General features: G+C 42.1%; 1 protein-coding gene across 2 annotated transcripts in view; it reads right to left on the minus strand.

The window, feature by feature from the left end:
- Positions 1-14,967, minus strand: part of NPAS2 (neuronal PAS domain protein 2) — a 174,516-nt gene that overhangs the window by 64,584 nt on the left and 94,965 nt on the right. For both annotated transcript variants that reach the window (XM_008071436.2, XM_021719226.1), the window contains exon 3: positions 6,100-6,248. In XM_008071436.2, coding sequence (XP_008069627.1) covers positions 6,100-6,248 — 149 coding nt within the window. The remainder of the gene's footprint in view (positions 1-6,099; positions 6,249-14,967) is intronic.

Raw genomic sequence — 14,967 nt, forward strand, 5'->3', positions numbered from 1 at the left:
AAAAAAAAAAAAAAAAAAAAAAAAAAAGAATGCATAATTTTTTATAATTATAATTATGTATTATAATAAATTCCATTTTGGGGGGATCCCCCTCATAATTCAACTCTCTTTTATAATAGATATGGTTAACACAAAATTTCACTACAAAGAAATAGGGTCAGATTCTCATTCTGATTTGGATTACTTCAAAAAGAGTAAGTGTGCTTTCCAGGATTAAGATTTATTTCCCAAGGTAAGAAGATAACAGTGCCTGGAATATGACTGAAAAAAGAGCTAAACAATAATAAAAAATACTTGGACCTAATAATCTTTCCTTACTTATCATGTGATCTCCCTTTAGCATGAGGCAGAAAGCATGCCTAAATCCATAGTTTTTTTTTGTTTTTTTTTTTGAGTCGGAGTCTCACTTTGTTGCCCAGACTGGAGTGCAGTGGCCGCTCCCGGCCACCGCAGCCTCAACCTGCTGGGCTCCAGTGATCCTTCCGCCTCAGCCTTCCACTAAATCCATAGTTCTTAACCCTGGCTGCATACTGGAATTATCTGGGGAGCTTTAAAAATACTGATGCCTGGGCCCTACCTAGTGGTCTGCTAGTAAAAGGCTCTCTACCTGCCACAATATAAAGCTTTGATTTGTACTGTTTGCCCATTTCTGTGGTGTCAATACGCCTGTCGTGGCTGATGTCAAGCTACCAACTTGATGACAACTGGCTTGCAAAACTTCTGAGATCCTCTCTTGCAAGCTGGTACGGGCTGGTTCCAGCACACTACTGGGGTCCCACATCAGCTTCTGACAGGTTATAGGTATTTTTTAAAAGCTCTTCAAGTGTTTCTAATGGGCAGCCAAGGTTGAGAACCAGTAGTCTAAATGGACACCTTCATGAACAGTTAGGGTGTAGCTATAATATAAATATCTATAAGAGCCCCAAAAATCACCTCTTGTGGAGAAACAACATAGGGTAGTATAAAATTGGGCTCTGGAGACAGAGGGCTGGGTTTAGAGTCTACATATTCCTGGCTGGCTGACTTGGGTGAGTGATCTGACCTCATATGACTCAGTTGCCTCACCTGTACAATGGAATTTAACTCAAAAGTGCCGCTTCAAAGCTTAGAGGAGCCTTAGAACAATATCTAGCTCACAGCGAGACCTGAATAAATGTTGGCATCACTGTCTACTCTGCCGCAGATACCTACAGAGCCCACCATGTCCTTTGGATCACAAATAAAGGAAAGTGGTTGGTTTTGGTTTTTGCTTTAACCCGAGTTTTGGTCCAACCACCCTGTTTCTCCATAAAATCTTCCATGGATTCTCTGCTTTCTTTTGAATATGGATTCGCGGAGGTGAGTGAGATCCTGGTGTGATCCTGGTGGTGTTTTCAGCAGGCTGTGTGTGCAGACCTTCATCTTATGAAAAAGTCGAGATGAGGCAGGCGCTCCTGGGGTTTGGAGGCCGCATTTCTGCTGACTGATCCTTTCCGGGGCCCAGATTTGACAATTCGGTAATTCCACGGCGGACAGAGCCCAGCATAAATGTCATGCTGATGAACTTGATCCCAGCTGCCCCCTTTAACAGCTGTCCTGCTTCTCAGTGGCACTGACCTAGTTTGAGTAATTTGCACAAAATATCTTGGCAATCAAACCAACCTGCTATTTCACTTGGCTAAATCATTATTTAGGAAATATAACCATTCTGATTAAATTATCAGGGCAATCAAATACTGCTGTAACATTTTATTCCAATCCTGCTTGATTGGTCTTCCCTGACTCTAACAAAAGCAATTAACAAGTTCTTGACTCTCCCCTGGGCAGCTTTAGAAAAATAATAGGAGAATATATCATGACTGTCACATTTTTAATTGGTATATATGATTATCAAAGACGTAGCACACAACTTTCCAATGTCCCAGCCGCACCCTCTTCTGTGAAATCATCTTGTCTTGGAAAATGTTCAGTGGAAGAGAAGCATCACTGTACGCACAGAGGAACTGTAATTATTTCCTCACTAATTCTGACATTCATGACTTTATTATGTTTGGTGTCATGATTAAAAGAAAAAAAGAATTCTGCTTTTTTAGCTTGTTAATAGCTCCCGAGCCCTCTCAACTAGTCTTCAGTTGTTTGCACTATCCTGGGTGATTGGAAGGATGATGAGCCCTAAGAGGTAAAAGGGCAGAGAGTAAAAGGAAGAGAGAATGACTTGAGTGAGACATGAGTTCAAGGATGGACTCGAGTGGTCAATTCATGCAATGAAATACTATATACCAATGAAAAGGAGCTAGCCATAGCACTGGAAGAACATGGATGAATCTCACCAATATCATGTGTATAACATGTGATTCCATCTGAATAAGGTCCAAACAGGCAAAATGGATGGTATTAGAAGTCCGACTAGAGGTTCCCTTTGGGACAGCAGAAGTAGATTAGAAGGGACATCTATCAGGGAGGCTTCTATTTCTTGAATTGGGTGTTGCTCCCCCAGCTGTGTTCACTTTGTGATCATTAATTCAACTGTAGTGTTAGGATTTGTGCATTTTCTGTTATACTTTTATTAAGTATTAAAAAGTTAATAAAGAAAAAGAATGGAGTGCTTGGATAATTGAATATTCACACGCAAAAAGATGAATTTCAACTGCCTTATACAGCCTACAAAAACTATCTTAAAATGGATCAAATATATAAATGCTTAACCTGTAGTTTAAAACTATAAGACTCTTTGGCCGGACATAGTAGCTCAAACCTGTAATCCCAGCACTTTGGGAGGCCAAGGTGAGAGGATTGTCTGAGTCCAGGGATTCAAGACCAGGCTGGGTAACTAGGTGAGACCTCGTCTCTACAATAAATAAAAAAATTAGCCCGGCATGGTGGCGTGTGTATATAGTTCCAGTTACTTGGAAGGCTGAGGCAGAAGGCTCGCCTGAAACCAGCAGGTCAAGGCTGTTGTGGTTGTGAGCATGCGACTGCACTCCAGCTTGGGCGACAGAGTGAGACTCCGACTCAAAAACAAACAAATAAAAAACTATAAAACTCTTAAACGAAAACATAGACATAAATCTTCATTACCTTAGATTAGACAATGGTTTCTTGGATATTATACCTAAAGTACAAGGAACCAAAAAAATTGAACATTAATCTGCTAAAATTAAAAACTTGTGTGTGAAGACCTAAATGTAAAACTTCAAACTATAAGAACCTTAGAAAATCCAGGAGATACCCTTATGGAAATTGGAACTGGCAATCAATTCCCGATTAAAACCCCAAGTGCCCAGGCCATAAGAGATAAGATAGACAAGTGGGACCTCATCAAACCGACAAGCTTCTGCAAAGTCAAAGAAATCATCACGAGAGCAAGGAGACAGCACACAGACTGGGAAAAAATATTTGCCAACTGTATGTCTGACAAAGGCCTGACATCTAGGATCTATAAGGAACTCAAACATGCCGAAAAGAAAAAAACAAATAGCCCCATTACAAAGTGGGCAAAAGATATGAATAGACATTTCTCAAAAGAAGATATACAAGCAGCCAATAGATCCATGCAAAAATGCTCAGCCTCACTAGTCATCAAAGAAATGCAAATTAAAACCACACTGAGATACCACCTAACTCTAGTCAGGATGGCCATCATCATAGATCAAAAAACAACAGATGCTGGAGAGGATGCGGTGAAAAGGGAACACTTCTACACTGTTGGTGGGAGTATAAACTAGTACAGCCTCTGTGGAAAACAGTGTGGCAATTCCTAAAAGATCTAAAAATTGACCTCCCATACGACCCTGCAATCCCCCTACTGGGAATATATCTGGAGGAACTCAAACCACTCTATGAAAAAGATACCTGCACATGTTATTGCAGCATTGTTCACAATAGCAAAAACATGGAGCCAATTGTGTTGCCCATTGAAAAAGGACTGGATAAAAAAAATATGGTACATACACAAAATGGAGTATTACACAGCCATAAAGAAGGACAAAATTATGAACTTCGCAGCAACCTGGATGGACTTAGAGTCTATAAAACTGAGTGGTCTATCACAGAAACAAAGAACTGAGTATCACATGTTCTCACTCATAAGTGGACCTTGAACAATTATCGTAATATTATAAGAAAAAGATTGGCAGTAGTGGGAAACTGCCGGAGGGGTGGGATATGCGGGATTGGCCGTAGTAGTAATCTGCTGGGGGGGCGGCACACCTCATCAACAAGGGTACCTGCATAATGAACATTTGTATACCTAACCCTGAATTTTACCCCACGTCTTTAAAATAAAAAAATTAAAAGTTAAAAAAAAAACTTGTGTGTGTCAGAGAACATTATTTTAAAAAGTAGAAATGCAGTCCACAGAATGGAGGAAAATATTTCAAATTATATACCTGATAAGGGTCTAGTATCCAGGATATATGCAAGACTCTTACAAATTCAAGAATGAAAATATAAGTAAATAACTCAATTTTAAAATGACCAATAAATTTGAATGGGCATTTATATCTCCAAAGATGATGTACAGACGACAAATAAGCACACTAAAAGATCATGAAAAGTGCAATGGCATTAGTCATCAGGGAACTATAAATCAAGACCACATGAAATATCACTTTACACCCACTAGGGAAGCAATAATAATAACAGAAATTAAAAAAGACAATAACAAGTGTTGGCAAGGATGCAGAGAAACTGGAACCCCTATACCTTACTGCTGGGAATGCAAAATTGTGTAACCACTTTGGAAAATAGTTTGGCATTTGCTCAAAAAGTTAAACACTAGTTACCATTTAACCAGCAACCATACTCCTTAGGAATACACCCAAGAGGAATAAAAACATGCATTAACTCAAAAATTTGTACATGAATGTCATAACAGCATTATTTATAACAGCCAAAAATTGGAAAAAATCCAAATAATCCATCAACTGATGAATGGAAAATAAAAATATGGTATATCCATAAAATGGAATATCATTTGTCCGTAAAATGGAATGAAGTCCTGACACATGCTAAAACACAGATGCTAAGAGAATGAAGTCAGGCATAAAAGACCACACATTGTAGGCTCCTATTTGTATAAAATGCTAGGAATAGGCAAATCCATTGAGACAGAAAACAGACTAGTGGTTGCCAGGCCTTGGATGGTGGGTGGGGGGAGGTGGGAGACTTGGGAAATGACTGTTAACAGGATACAGGGTTTCTTTGGGATTGTTGAAATTAGGTAGTGGTGATGGCCGCATAACCTTGTGAATATACTAAAACCCACTACATTCTATACTTGAAGATGGTGATTTTTTTTTTTTTGAGTTGGAGTCTCACTCTGTCACCCAGGCTGAAGTGCAGTGGCACGCACGCTCACGGATACCCCAGCATCAACCTTCTGGGCTCCAGCGATTTTTCTGTCTCAGCCTTCCAAGTAGCCAGAACTACAGATGTGCGCTACCACGCCCGGCTATTTTCTATTTTATTATAGAGACGAGGTCTCACCAAGTTGCCCGGGTTGGTCTCGAACCCACGGGTTCAGGCAATCCACTTGCCTCGGCCTCCCAAAGTGCTGGGATTACAGGCTGAGCCACCGAGCCCGGCCAAGACGGTGAGTTTTATGGTATTGAAAATACATCTCAATAAAAATACAATGGATTTAATATTAAGTAAATGAACTATTTTCCATTTATGTTTTTCAGGGTATAGCTCGGAAGGCCAGAGTCCAGGGCAATGGAAGAGAGAGATGAAAAAGCCCACACAATCTGACCCAGCAGGAATTGAGTACTCAAGCATTGTGTCTGCTCAGGAGTGAATGAAAGGTGCTTGCTTCAGGGATTTTTGGCAAGTTGCTCCCACTGTGAATGCCACCCAGCTTGGGTTGGGTGCTACCTGTGAGGCTGCTCCATATTCTCTTGTCTGGCTCATAACGCAATTTGAGAGGTGAGTGTCCTCTCCCCACCTAGCTGGAGATGGGTTATTATAGAGGGTGGAGTACCTTTGGAAGGGGAAGTCTGTGACTGGTGAGATCAGGCATTGCTGGGGAGAGAGAACTAACTGGGAAGTCCACACTGATGAAATCATCACCACATGGAAAGAACAGGGCAGGATAAAAGTGGGGAGATGTGTGACCTTTACCATTGTGTTTCTGCAAGAATCCGATGACCTTTTCCAACACGGTGGTTTTGTCCATTTTCCGCGTGTTGCCAGGAAGCATGGAGCTAAGCTCTTTGATGAGAACATTGAACTGGTCCCGACGCTTCTTCTCAGACTTGTTTCGAGAAGCTCTGTATAATACAAAATGCACAGGTTACTGGAATATTCCACTTCCTAAAGATTTTGTTATGAAATGGAGGTGCTTTCTATTAGAGCCCATTCTACTGTGCCCATCTTATCAAAAACTCTTTCAGGAAGGTAACATTAGCCACATTTCAGAGCTGAGTACTGGGGAGAGAAAAATGTTTTGCTAGACTCTTGGCTACAAAGAGAGACAGCATTACTAATCAGTAAGTTCTGACTCAGATGCAAAATCTCGCACAGATTAGCTCTGTGGCCAGATGCCGCTCACTCTGACTTCATAGAGCTTTAGCTTTCAGAGAGCGAACGACAACGATGCTTATCAAGATGGCTGTACTCTGAGAGCCGTTCCTTAGCCTCAAACCATGTCCCCTCCAACCCAGAGCACTCAGTCTGGTGCCAAAGCACGAGGGGTGGCCAGGTATCCTGCAAGGGCCACCAGGACTCACATCCTGGCCCTTCCCCCAGGGAGCTCATCGCCCCACTGGGGAGACAAGGCACACTCTGCACAAAATAGCCAAGGCTATGCAAGACCCAGGCCCAGTATAGGACAGGTACTGCATGTGGCTGCCAGGCTGCTAAGAACAGCTGAACTCTTTTAAAAATGACATGGAGGGAACTCAAATGCATACTGTCAAGTCAAAGAAGCTAGTCTGAAAAAGCTACGTGTTATATGATTCCAACTATGTGACATTCTGGAAAACGCATAACTACAGAGACAGTAAAAAAAGATCAGTGGTTGCCTGGGGTTAGGGAGGGATGAATAGGTGAAGCCCAGAGGATTTTTAGGGCAGTCAAGCGATTCTGTATCTTACCGTAATGGCAGATACATGTCATTATACCTTTGTCCAGATTCATAGGAAGCACAACACCAAGAGTGAACTCTAACGCAAACTATGGACTTTGAGTGATAATGATGTGTCAACGTAGGCTCAACAATTGCAACTAACATGTCACTCTGATGGGAATGCTGGTGATGGGGGAGATTGTGTGTGTCAGGGGTCAGAGGTATCTAGGAACTCACTGTACCTTCCGCTCAATTTCACTGTGGACCTAAAACTACTCTAAAAACATAGTCTATTAAAAAAAATAATAACACGCTACATGGCACACCTATAGAAGAGATCAAAGTGAAGTTTAAGGGGAGGGGTACCTCCCTGGAGCCACGCCTGCAGAACCCTGGGGTCCCCAGAGAATGGAGAGTCATGGCTCTAGGGACCACTCTAACAAAAACCGACAAGGAACACGGGATACAGAAAGCCCTCCCAAGGAAGCCCAGGATGCAGCATTGCCCAAAGGACCTTGATCGTTCATGACAAGCCACAAGCCCTTCCTCCACAATTCGCTTATTTGAAGGCTGATTTTGGGCTGGGGAAGGTGACCCACACTTCCCAAATTCACCCAAGATGACTCCAGCTCCCTGAGAGAGAGAGCAAGACCCCAAAAGCAGGGCCCATCAAACTCGGTCTACCTGTTGGTCTAGCCACCGCCCAGGGACTGGGGTCAAGGTTCCCAGGAGAGCGAAATCTCTCACCAGGAGGCTCCTGCAAAATGTGTGGACAGGACAGAGGGAGCTGGTGGATCGTGATACAGCTCCCTTGGGGCAGGTATCAATATCTATAGGTATCAGTATATAGATACTTCCCCAAACAGCCCTTAGAAACATAGATGCATTCCAAAGCCCTTGCCCTGGACACCATGATAGCTGTGACTGCTCTGTCTGCCTCGGCCTAATTACATACAACCTGCCTTTATTTCGGCACGCATGTCCGCAGCCCATCTCTTAAGGTATCTCGGATTGGGCTGTTTCCCGACAATACTTAGGCAATTCTTCAAAGCTCACGTAAAGCGTGTGGTCACTACCCTTTACCCAAGGTCTGTTCCTTATCCCGCCTTTTCCCTCCTACATATCTGTCAGGGGTTCCTACAGAGGCCTTGTCCCTAGCCAAGCCACTCTCTTTACATGTGAAACTAACTGCACTCACTTCTCTCACATCACAGACTAACTGCGGGCGTGGCAGCAAGATGCCGAGGCGGCTTGTTGCTAGTCCAAGCTCAAAAGCACAGTGTTCAAACACATGAGAGAGAAGAAAGGAACCCTTTAACTTTCTGAGTGACTGTCTATGCATTATAAATAATTTTTTGGCCTAGATTTTAAAGAGTGACATGCAACCTCCTTAGCCAAAAAAAGCTCTGTTCCTGTCCTAGTTTGCCCATTATAAATTATTTGTGAGCCGATAACACCCAGCTCATTATTGCTCTGTTCTCCTCTTCAATGGGTGTAATGACGACCAACATGGCCTGGCAGAGACTCTGGTGAAGGCTCATATCATTAGTGACAGAAACACAAGCTTGTTTCCGTCAGCCTCCGCCTGGGACACACTGTAATGGCCACTGGAAATTGTTCAGTGTCAGCTGGCTCCACAGCTCTCAGGTAAGAGAAAGAAAATGAGCCTGGAATGACCTTATTTCCAATAAGGAGGTCTGCTCGTTAGGTCCCCAGACCACCACATACAGGCATGGGGGTGATAGGTTGAAAATCACTTCAACGACCAGGCTTTGGGGTGTGTGTGTGTGTGTGTGTTTGAGTTGGGATCTCACTGTCACCCAGGCAGGAGGGCAGTGGCATAATCATGGCTCACCACAGCCTCAACCTCCTGGGTTCAATCGATCCTTCTGCCTCAACCTCCTGAGTAGCTGGGACTACAAGTGCATACCTCCAAACCTGGCTAGTATTTTTTTTTTAATTTTTAGAGATGAGGTCTTCCTAAGTTGCCCAAGCTGGTCTCGCATGCCTTGGCTTAAGCAATCTTCACTCCCTAAGTGCTAGGATTATTGGCATGAGCCACTGTGCCTGGACTGGGTTGTGTTTTTTTTTTTAATTTACTTTCAGTAAAATTCACCCATTTGAAGAGTACAGTTTGATGAATTTTTGTAACTGTGTAACCACCACCATGCAACAAGATAAGTACAAGTTTCCTTAGCTTAATGGATTTCTCTCGTGTCTTCATTGTTGACCTTCTGACCACAGCCACAGACAACCACTGACCTGCTCTCAATTTAGTTTTACCTTTTCTAGAATTTCATACAAAAGGAATCATATATAGTCTCTGACTTTCACTGAGTATAAAGTTTTTGAGATGCATCCCCGTTGCTGCATATATTAATATTCTACTCCTTTTTACTGCTGGCTAGTATTCCATCGTATAAATATGCCACAACATGTGGGTTATTTCCAGTTTAGGAGTATTGACAATAATGCTGCTCTGAATACTCATGTACAGATCTCTGTGTAGATGCAGACATTCATTTCCCCTGGAAATTACTGAATTAACATACATGTTAAACGTATGTTTCACCTCGTAAGACACTTGTACTCTCATACAAAGCTAGCAATACCAGTTTTGCATTTCCACCAGCAACATGTGAGTCCCAGGTGCCACATCCCCGCTGACATTTGGTACTTTCATTTCTTTACTTTAGCTATCAAAGTGTTATTTGTGGTTTAAATTCACTAATGACTTAAATTAAATGACCTTATTGGGGTTGAAATCCACTAATGACGACTGATGCTGAACATCTTTTTGCATGATTAATGGTCATTCATACATTCTCTTTTTGCCTGTTATTCAACTGGGTTGTTTGTCTTCGTAAGAGTCAGAATGAGAGAGAGAAAGGGAGAAAGAAAGGGAGGACGTGTTTTTTATTTACATGGATACAAGAAGTCTCATCCTTTGATTTTTGGATAGAGGGATCAAAAAGCCCCAGGTTATCTGGTCTGAAGGGCTCACTGTTGGGCAACTTGGAGAGTTTGGGAGTGGTTACATAGGTAGCATTTGCTGGGTACTCACTACATAACAAGTATTGTGTTAAGAGCTTCACATGTGTTGATTCTATTAATCCTCAAGGCAACCCTTTAAGGTAGGCTCTACAACATTCCCATTCCACAGGGGAAGGAGTGAGGGCCCTGAGGGGCCGTGTAACCTGCCAACATCCCAGGCCCAGGAAGTGGTGGCACAGACTGGCTCCTGTGCCCATGCTGTGAGGTTCCGCATGCTCTTGCCTCTTCCGATAGCTCCCCCACAAATCATTGGCACAATCTGTATGGAGCTCTAGACCCAGTGTTCTGGGAGCACAGAACTGAGAGCGACTAGTTCTGATGGCTTGCATTTAGAGCACAGAAACAAAACCCACTCTGCAGAGAGACAGCACTGCACGCTAACCGAGGATACCGATGTTTGGGTTCCCCACTGGAGAAGGATACTGCAGAAAATCAAGGGAAGTTTGTGGCCTCAGCTCCAGACTCGAGAAGGAGTGGCTCTTCCCCCCTGTCGTGGTCACCTGGGGTGTCAGTATTGCTGTTCACCAAATATTTCTGGTTTGTCTTCTAGACAGAGATGGACTAGGCTTGTACTTCCCTGCCCTATAAGGAGGTGTGGTCATATGACTCTCCTTGGCCAAGAACACAAACCACATGGGCCAGTTTCCAGAGAGAAGTTTGAAGAGTCTACCCCATTCCCTTTTCCTCTCTTGGCAATGCCAGTTGACACTTGTCTCCTTCTGGGTCCCTGGGTGAGGACACCTGATAGCAAGGGTCCCAGCAGCTCTGTGATGAACATGTCAGATTTACTGAGATTTGGGCTGTGTTACCATAGCTTATCTGGATGGACACAGTAGGGGATTAAGGCAGAAAGTCACCCACGGGGGTAGTACTCAGTAATCTGTTTATCAAGTGCAAAGCAATGTAGACAGATTTCCAGGGAAGGGGTGGCCAGGTTATCTTCCAGACCCCATACTTGGCAGTACAGGGGCTTAAATTTTTAAAAATTATATACATTCATGGGACACGATATGATATTTTGATACACGTATATAATTGGGAATAATTAAATCAAGCTACTTAACATACCCATCACTGATCTTGTGTGGTAAGACACTTGAAATGTACTCTCTTAGCAATTTTGAAATCTACAGTACCATACGTTATTAACCACAGTCACCCTGCTGTGTAATAGACCTCAAAAACATATTCCTCCTGTCTAATTGAAATTTTGTACTCTTTGACTAACATCTCCCCATTCCCTCCCCCTTTGACAGGGTGGTGTCCCACTTCTGCCTGGAGGGTTCTCCAGACCACAGAAATTGGAAACAGGAGAATCTCCTCTGTTCTCTGTTCCTTGGTTGGCACCTTCTGTGCACCATGTGCTCCATCAAGTGATGTGAAAGAGGCAAAAACGAACAGGTCTCAGCCCTCCCCTAAAAGAAGCTCCGAGGAAGAGATAGGACTCACACACCAATAGCTGTGACACGAGAGGCACTGCGACAAGGTGACATGGGCTAGGTGTGAAGCTCCATACAGGCCGCCAGAGGAGTTCACAAGGGAGGGAGACCAGCCATGCGAGGGGATCAGGACCTTCTGACCTCAGAGTGATGTGGCATGTGGGGTGGCCTCGAGGCATGCATGGTCAGGCGGTAGGGAGGGCAAGCTTGACAGAAGAGCTTGAGACAAGTGGGAACGAGAAGGAAGAGGAGCGAACAGAGGTAAGGTGGAGGAAGTCAACCGCGGAGTGTTAAATGGCAGACCAGGCGACTTGACAGGAGCTTTTGGATGAGACTGGGACAGGACGGTTGACGGATTGTCTGAGGGAGACAAATCGGTCAAGACATCAGAAGAGAGAGGGACCCAACTTAGTGGGAAGGGAGTAGAGACAGGAAGGATTGACAAGCCTCCTCCACCCGAAAATCTGGCACTGCACTGCTCCCCGTCAGCAGTTAAAAAAAAAACCAAAACAAAAACCCGGGACTAGGAGATAGGGAGGAAAGAGACTAATGGAAAGTAATGTTGATAATCCACACCTTCAAAAAGTTTGATTCTTAAAATGGATATGCAGCAAGCCTGACTTTTTCCTTGGGCACAGTTCTTACACTTTAACACACACATCAATTCATGTAACCACCATCGCAACTAAGACAATGATTTCTCTCTAAAACACCTTCATTCCTCCCACTCCCTGTGACACAGGCAAGCTCTTCTGTTCTCCACCACTACATTCTCTTTTCAAGAATGCCATAAAACTACAGTCGTACAGCATGTAGCCTTTTGAGCCTGGCTTCTCCTATCCAGCATAATGCCTTGGCAATTTATCCAAGTTGTTGTGTCGATCCATACCTGATGCTTTTACTGTTGCGTCGTTTTCTATTACACGAATGTTCCACAGCGGGTTTACCCATTCACCCACAGAAGGAAACTTGGGTGTTTCCGGTTTTGGTGAGTATGAACAGAGCTGCTAGTGACATTGTGTACAGGTTTTTGAATGAACGTATTTCACTTGTCTGAAGTAAATAACACGGGACAAGAATGTCTGGGTCATATGGAAAGTATGTTTACAACTTTGTAAGAAACTGGCAAACTGTTTTCCAGAGTAGCCACGCCATTTCACCTCCTCAGCAGCAACTGATGAATGACCCAGTTGTTCCCCGTCCTCAGGGGGATTTAGTACCGTCAGTTAAACTTTAGCTAATCTAAGAAAGTACAGTGGTACTTTATTAGGGTTTTAATTTGCCTTTCTCTGATGGCTAAGACATTGAACATCTTATCCTCTTGGAAGCATCTATTCACACCTTTTGCCCATTTTAAAACTGGCTTGTTTGATTCCTTACTGTTGAGTTTTTGAGAGTTCTTTATCTATTCTGGATACAGTCTTTGGTCAGAGGTATGGTTGGTTAATATTTTCTCCCAGACTGTAACTTGCCTTTTCATCCTCTTATAGTAACTTCCATAGTGAGTTTTTAATTTTGATGCGGTCTCAGTTAACCGTTTTTATCTCTTATGAATTGTACTTCTGGTGTCAGGTCTAGGAATTCTTTGCCTAACCTTACAGGTCACATTGACTTTCTCCCGTGTTTTCTTCTAGTTTTAGAACCTTACATTTAGATTTATAATCCATTTAAGGTATTTTTGTTCCACATTGAGATATCACCTAACCCCAGTAAGAATGACTATCATTAATAAAAAAACAACAACAAATGCTGGAGAGGATGCGGAGAAAAGAACACTTCTATATTGCTGGTGGGAATGCAAACTAGTTTCACTTGTTTGGAAAACAGAGTGGCGATTTCTAAAAGAACTAGAAATTGACCTTCCATATGACCCAGCAGTCCCCCTACTGGGAATATACCTGGATGAACTCAAATTGTTCTACAAAAAAGATACCTGCACACACATGCTTACTGCAGCACTACTCACAATAGTAAAAACAAGGAACCAATCATGTTGCCCATCAAAACTGGATTGGATAAAAAAATGTGGTACATATACACAATGGAATATTACACAGCCATAAAGAAGGACAAACAGATGGTCTTCAAAGCAACTTGGATGAATTTAGAGTCTATAGTACTCAGTGATTTTTCACAGATTCAAAGAACAGAGTACCAAAGATTCTCACTCGTGAGCAGACCCTGAACGTTTACCATAATACTATAAGAAAGGGATTGGCAGTAGCGGGATACTACAGGGTGGTGGGAGGGGAACACGACATCAGTAAGGGTACTTAATCTCAAACCAGGCAGAGTGGGGACCAAAGGGAGGCCCACACTTTACTTGTGCAATATTCACTTGTATACCTAATCCTGAATTATACCCCACATCTTTAAAATACAATATATTCAAAAAATAAAATAAAGTATTTTTGTTTCATGAATAGATGCTGAATTTTGTCAAATTCTTTTTCTGTATCAATTGATATGATCATCTGGTTTTTCTTCTGTAGCCTGCTAACAGATGAATTACATTAATTTTTCAACTCCAAATAGTCTTGCGTTCCCTGGATAAATTCCATTTGATTATGATTTTGTAAAATACATATATTGTCTGATGTGAGTTGCTAATGACCTGTTGAGGAATTTTGCATCTCGATGGTTTGTAGTTTTCCTTTTTCATGTTGTCTTTAGATAAGGCTGGTCTCATAAAATAAATTGAAAAGCGTACCTTCTTTTTCAACTTTCTGGAAGAGGTGGCACAGAATTGGTGATACTTCTTTTAATGTTTGGCAGAATTCACCAGTGAAATCATCTGAGTCTGGTGATTTCTTGTTCAGGTTTTTAACAAATTCAATTTATTAGTTATAGGACTCTAGGTTTCCTCTTTTATCTTGTTTGAGTTTAGCAGTTATGGTTTTTAAGTAACTGGTCCATCTGATCTAAGTTGTTTAGTTTTGTGTGGATACAATTGTTCATAGTATTGCTTTATGGCCCTTTTAATGTCTGAGGGCATAATAGCAATATCCCTTCTTATTTCTGCTACTGGTAATATGTGTTTAGCATTTTGGTTTTTGTTTTTTTTTTTGGTCAGTCTTTCAAAAGGTTTATCAATTTTATTGATAATTTTTTAAAAATCGCCTTTTAACTTAATTGATTTTCCTCTATTGTTTTTCTACTTTAAGTAGTATTGCTTTCTGCTTTTATATCTATTATTGCCATCCTTACTGCTGCGAGTTTATTTTGCTCTTCTGTTTCTAGTTTTTTAAGATCGAAATTAAGTTGTTGATTTGAGACTATCCCTCTTTTCTAATGTGAGCATTTAATGTTGTAAATGTCCCTCTAAGCACTGATTTAGGGGTAACCCACAAATTTTGAAATGTACTTTCACTTGTATTCAGCTAAAAATATTTTCTGATACCCTTGAGACTTTCTCTCTGACCAGGTGAT

Source organism: Carlito syrichta, unplaced genomic scaffold (assembly GCF_000164805.1).
Source record: "Carlito syrichta isolate Samal-C Ts95f unplaced genomic scaffold, Tarsius_syrichta-2.0.1 Scaffold314328, whole genome shotgun sequence".
In the NCBI taxonomy this organism is placed as follows: Eukaryota; Metazoa; Chordata; class Mammalia; order Primates; family Tarsiidae; genus Carlito; species Carlito syrichta.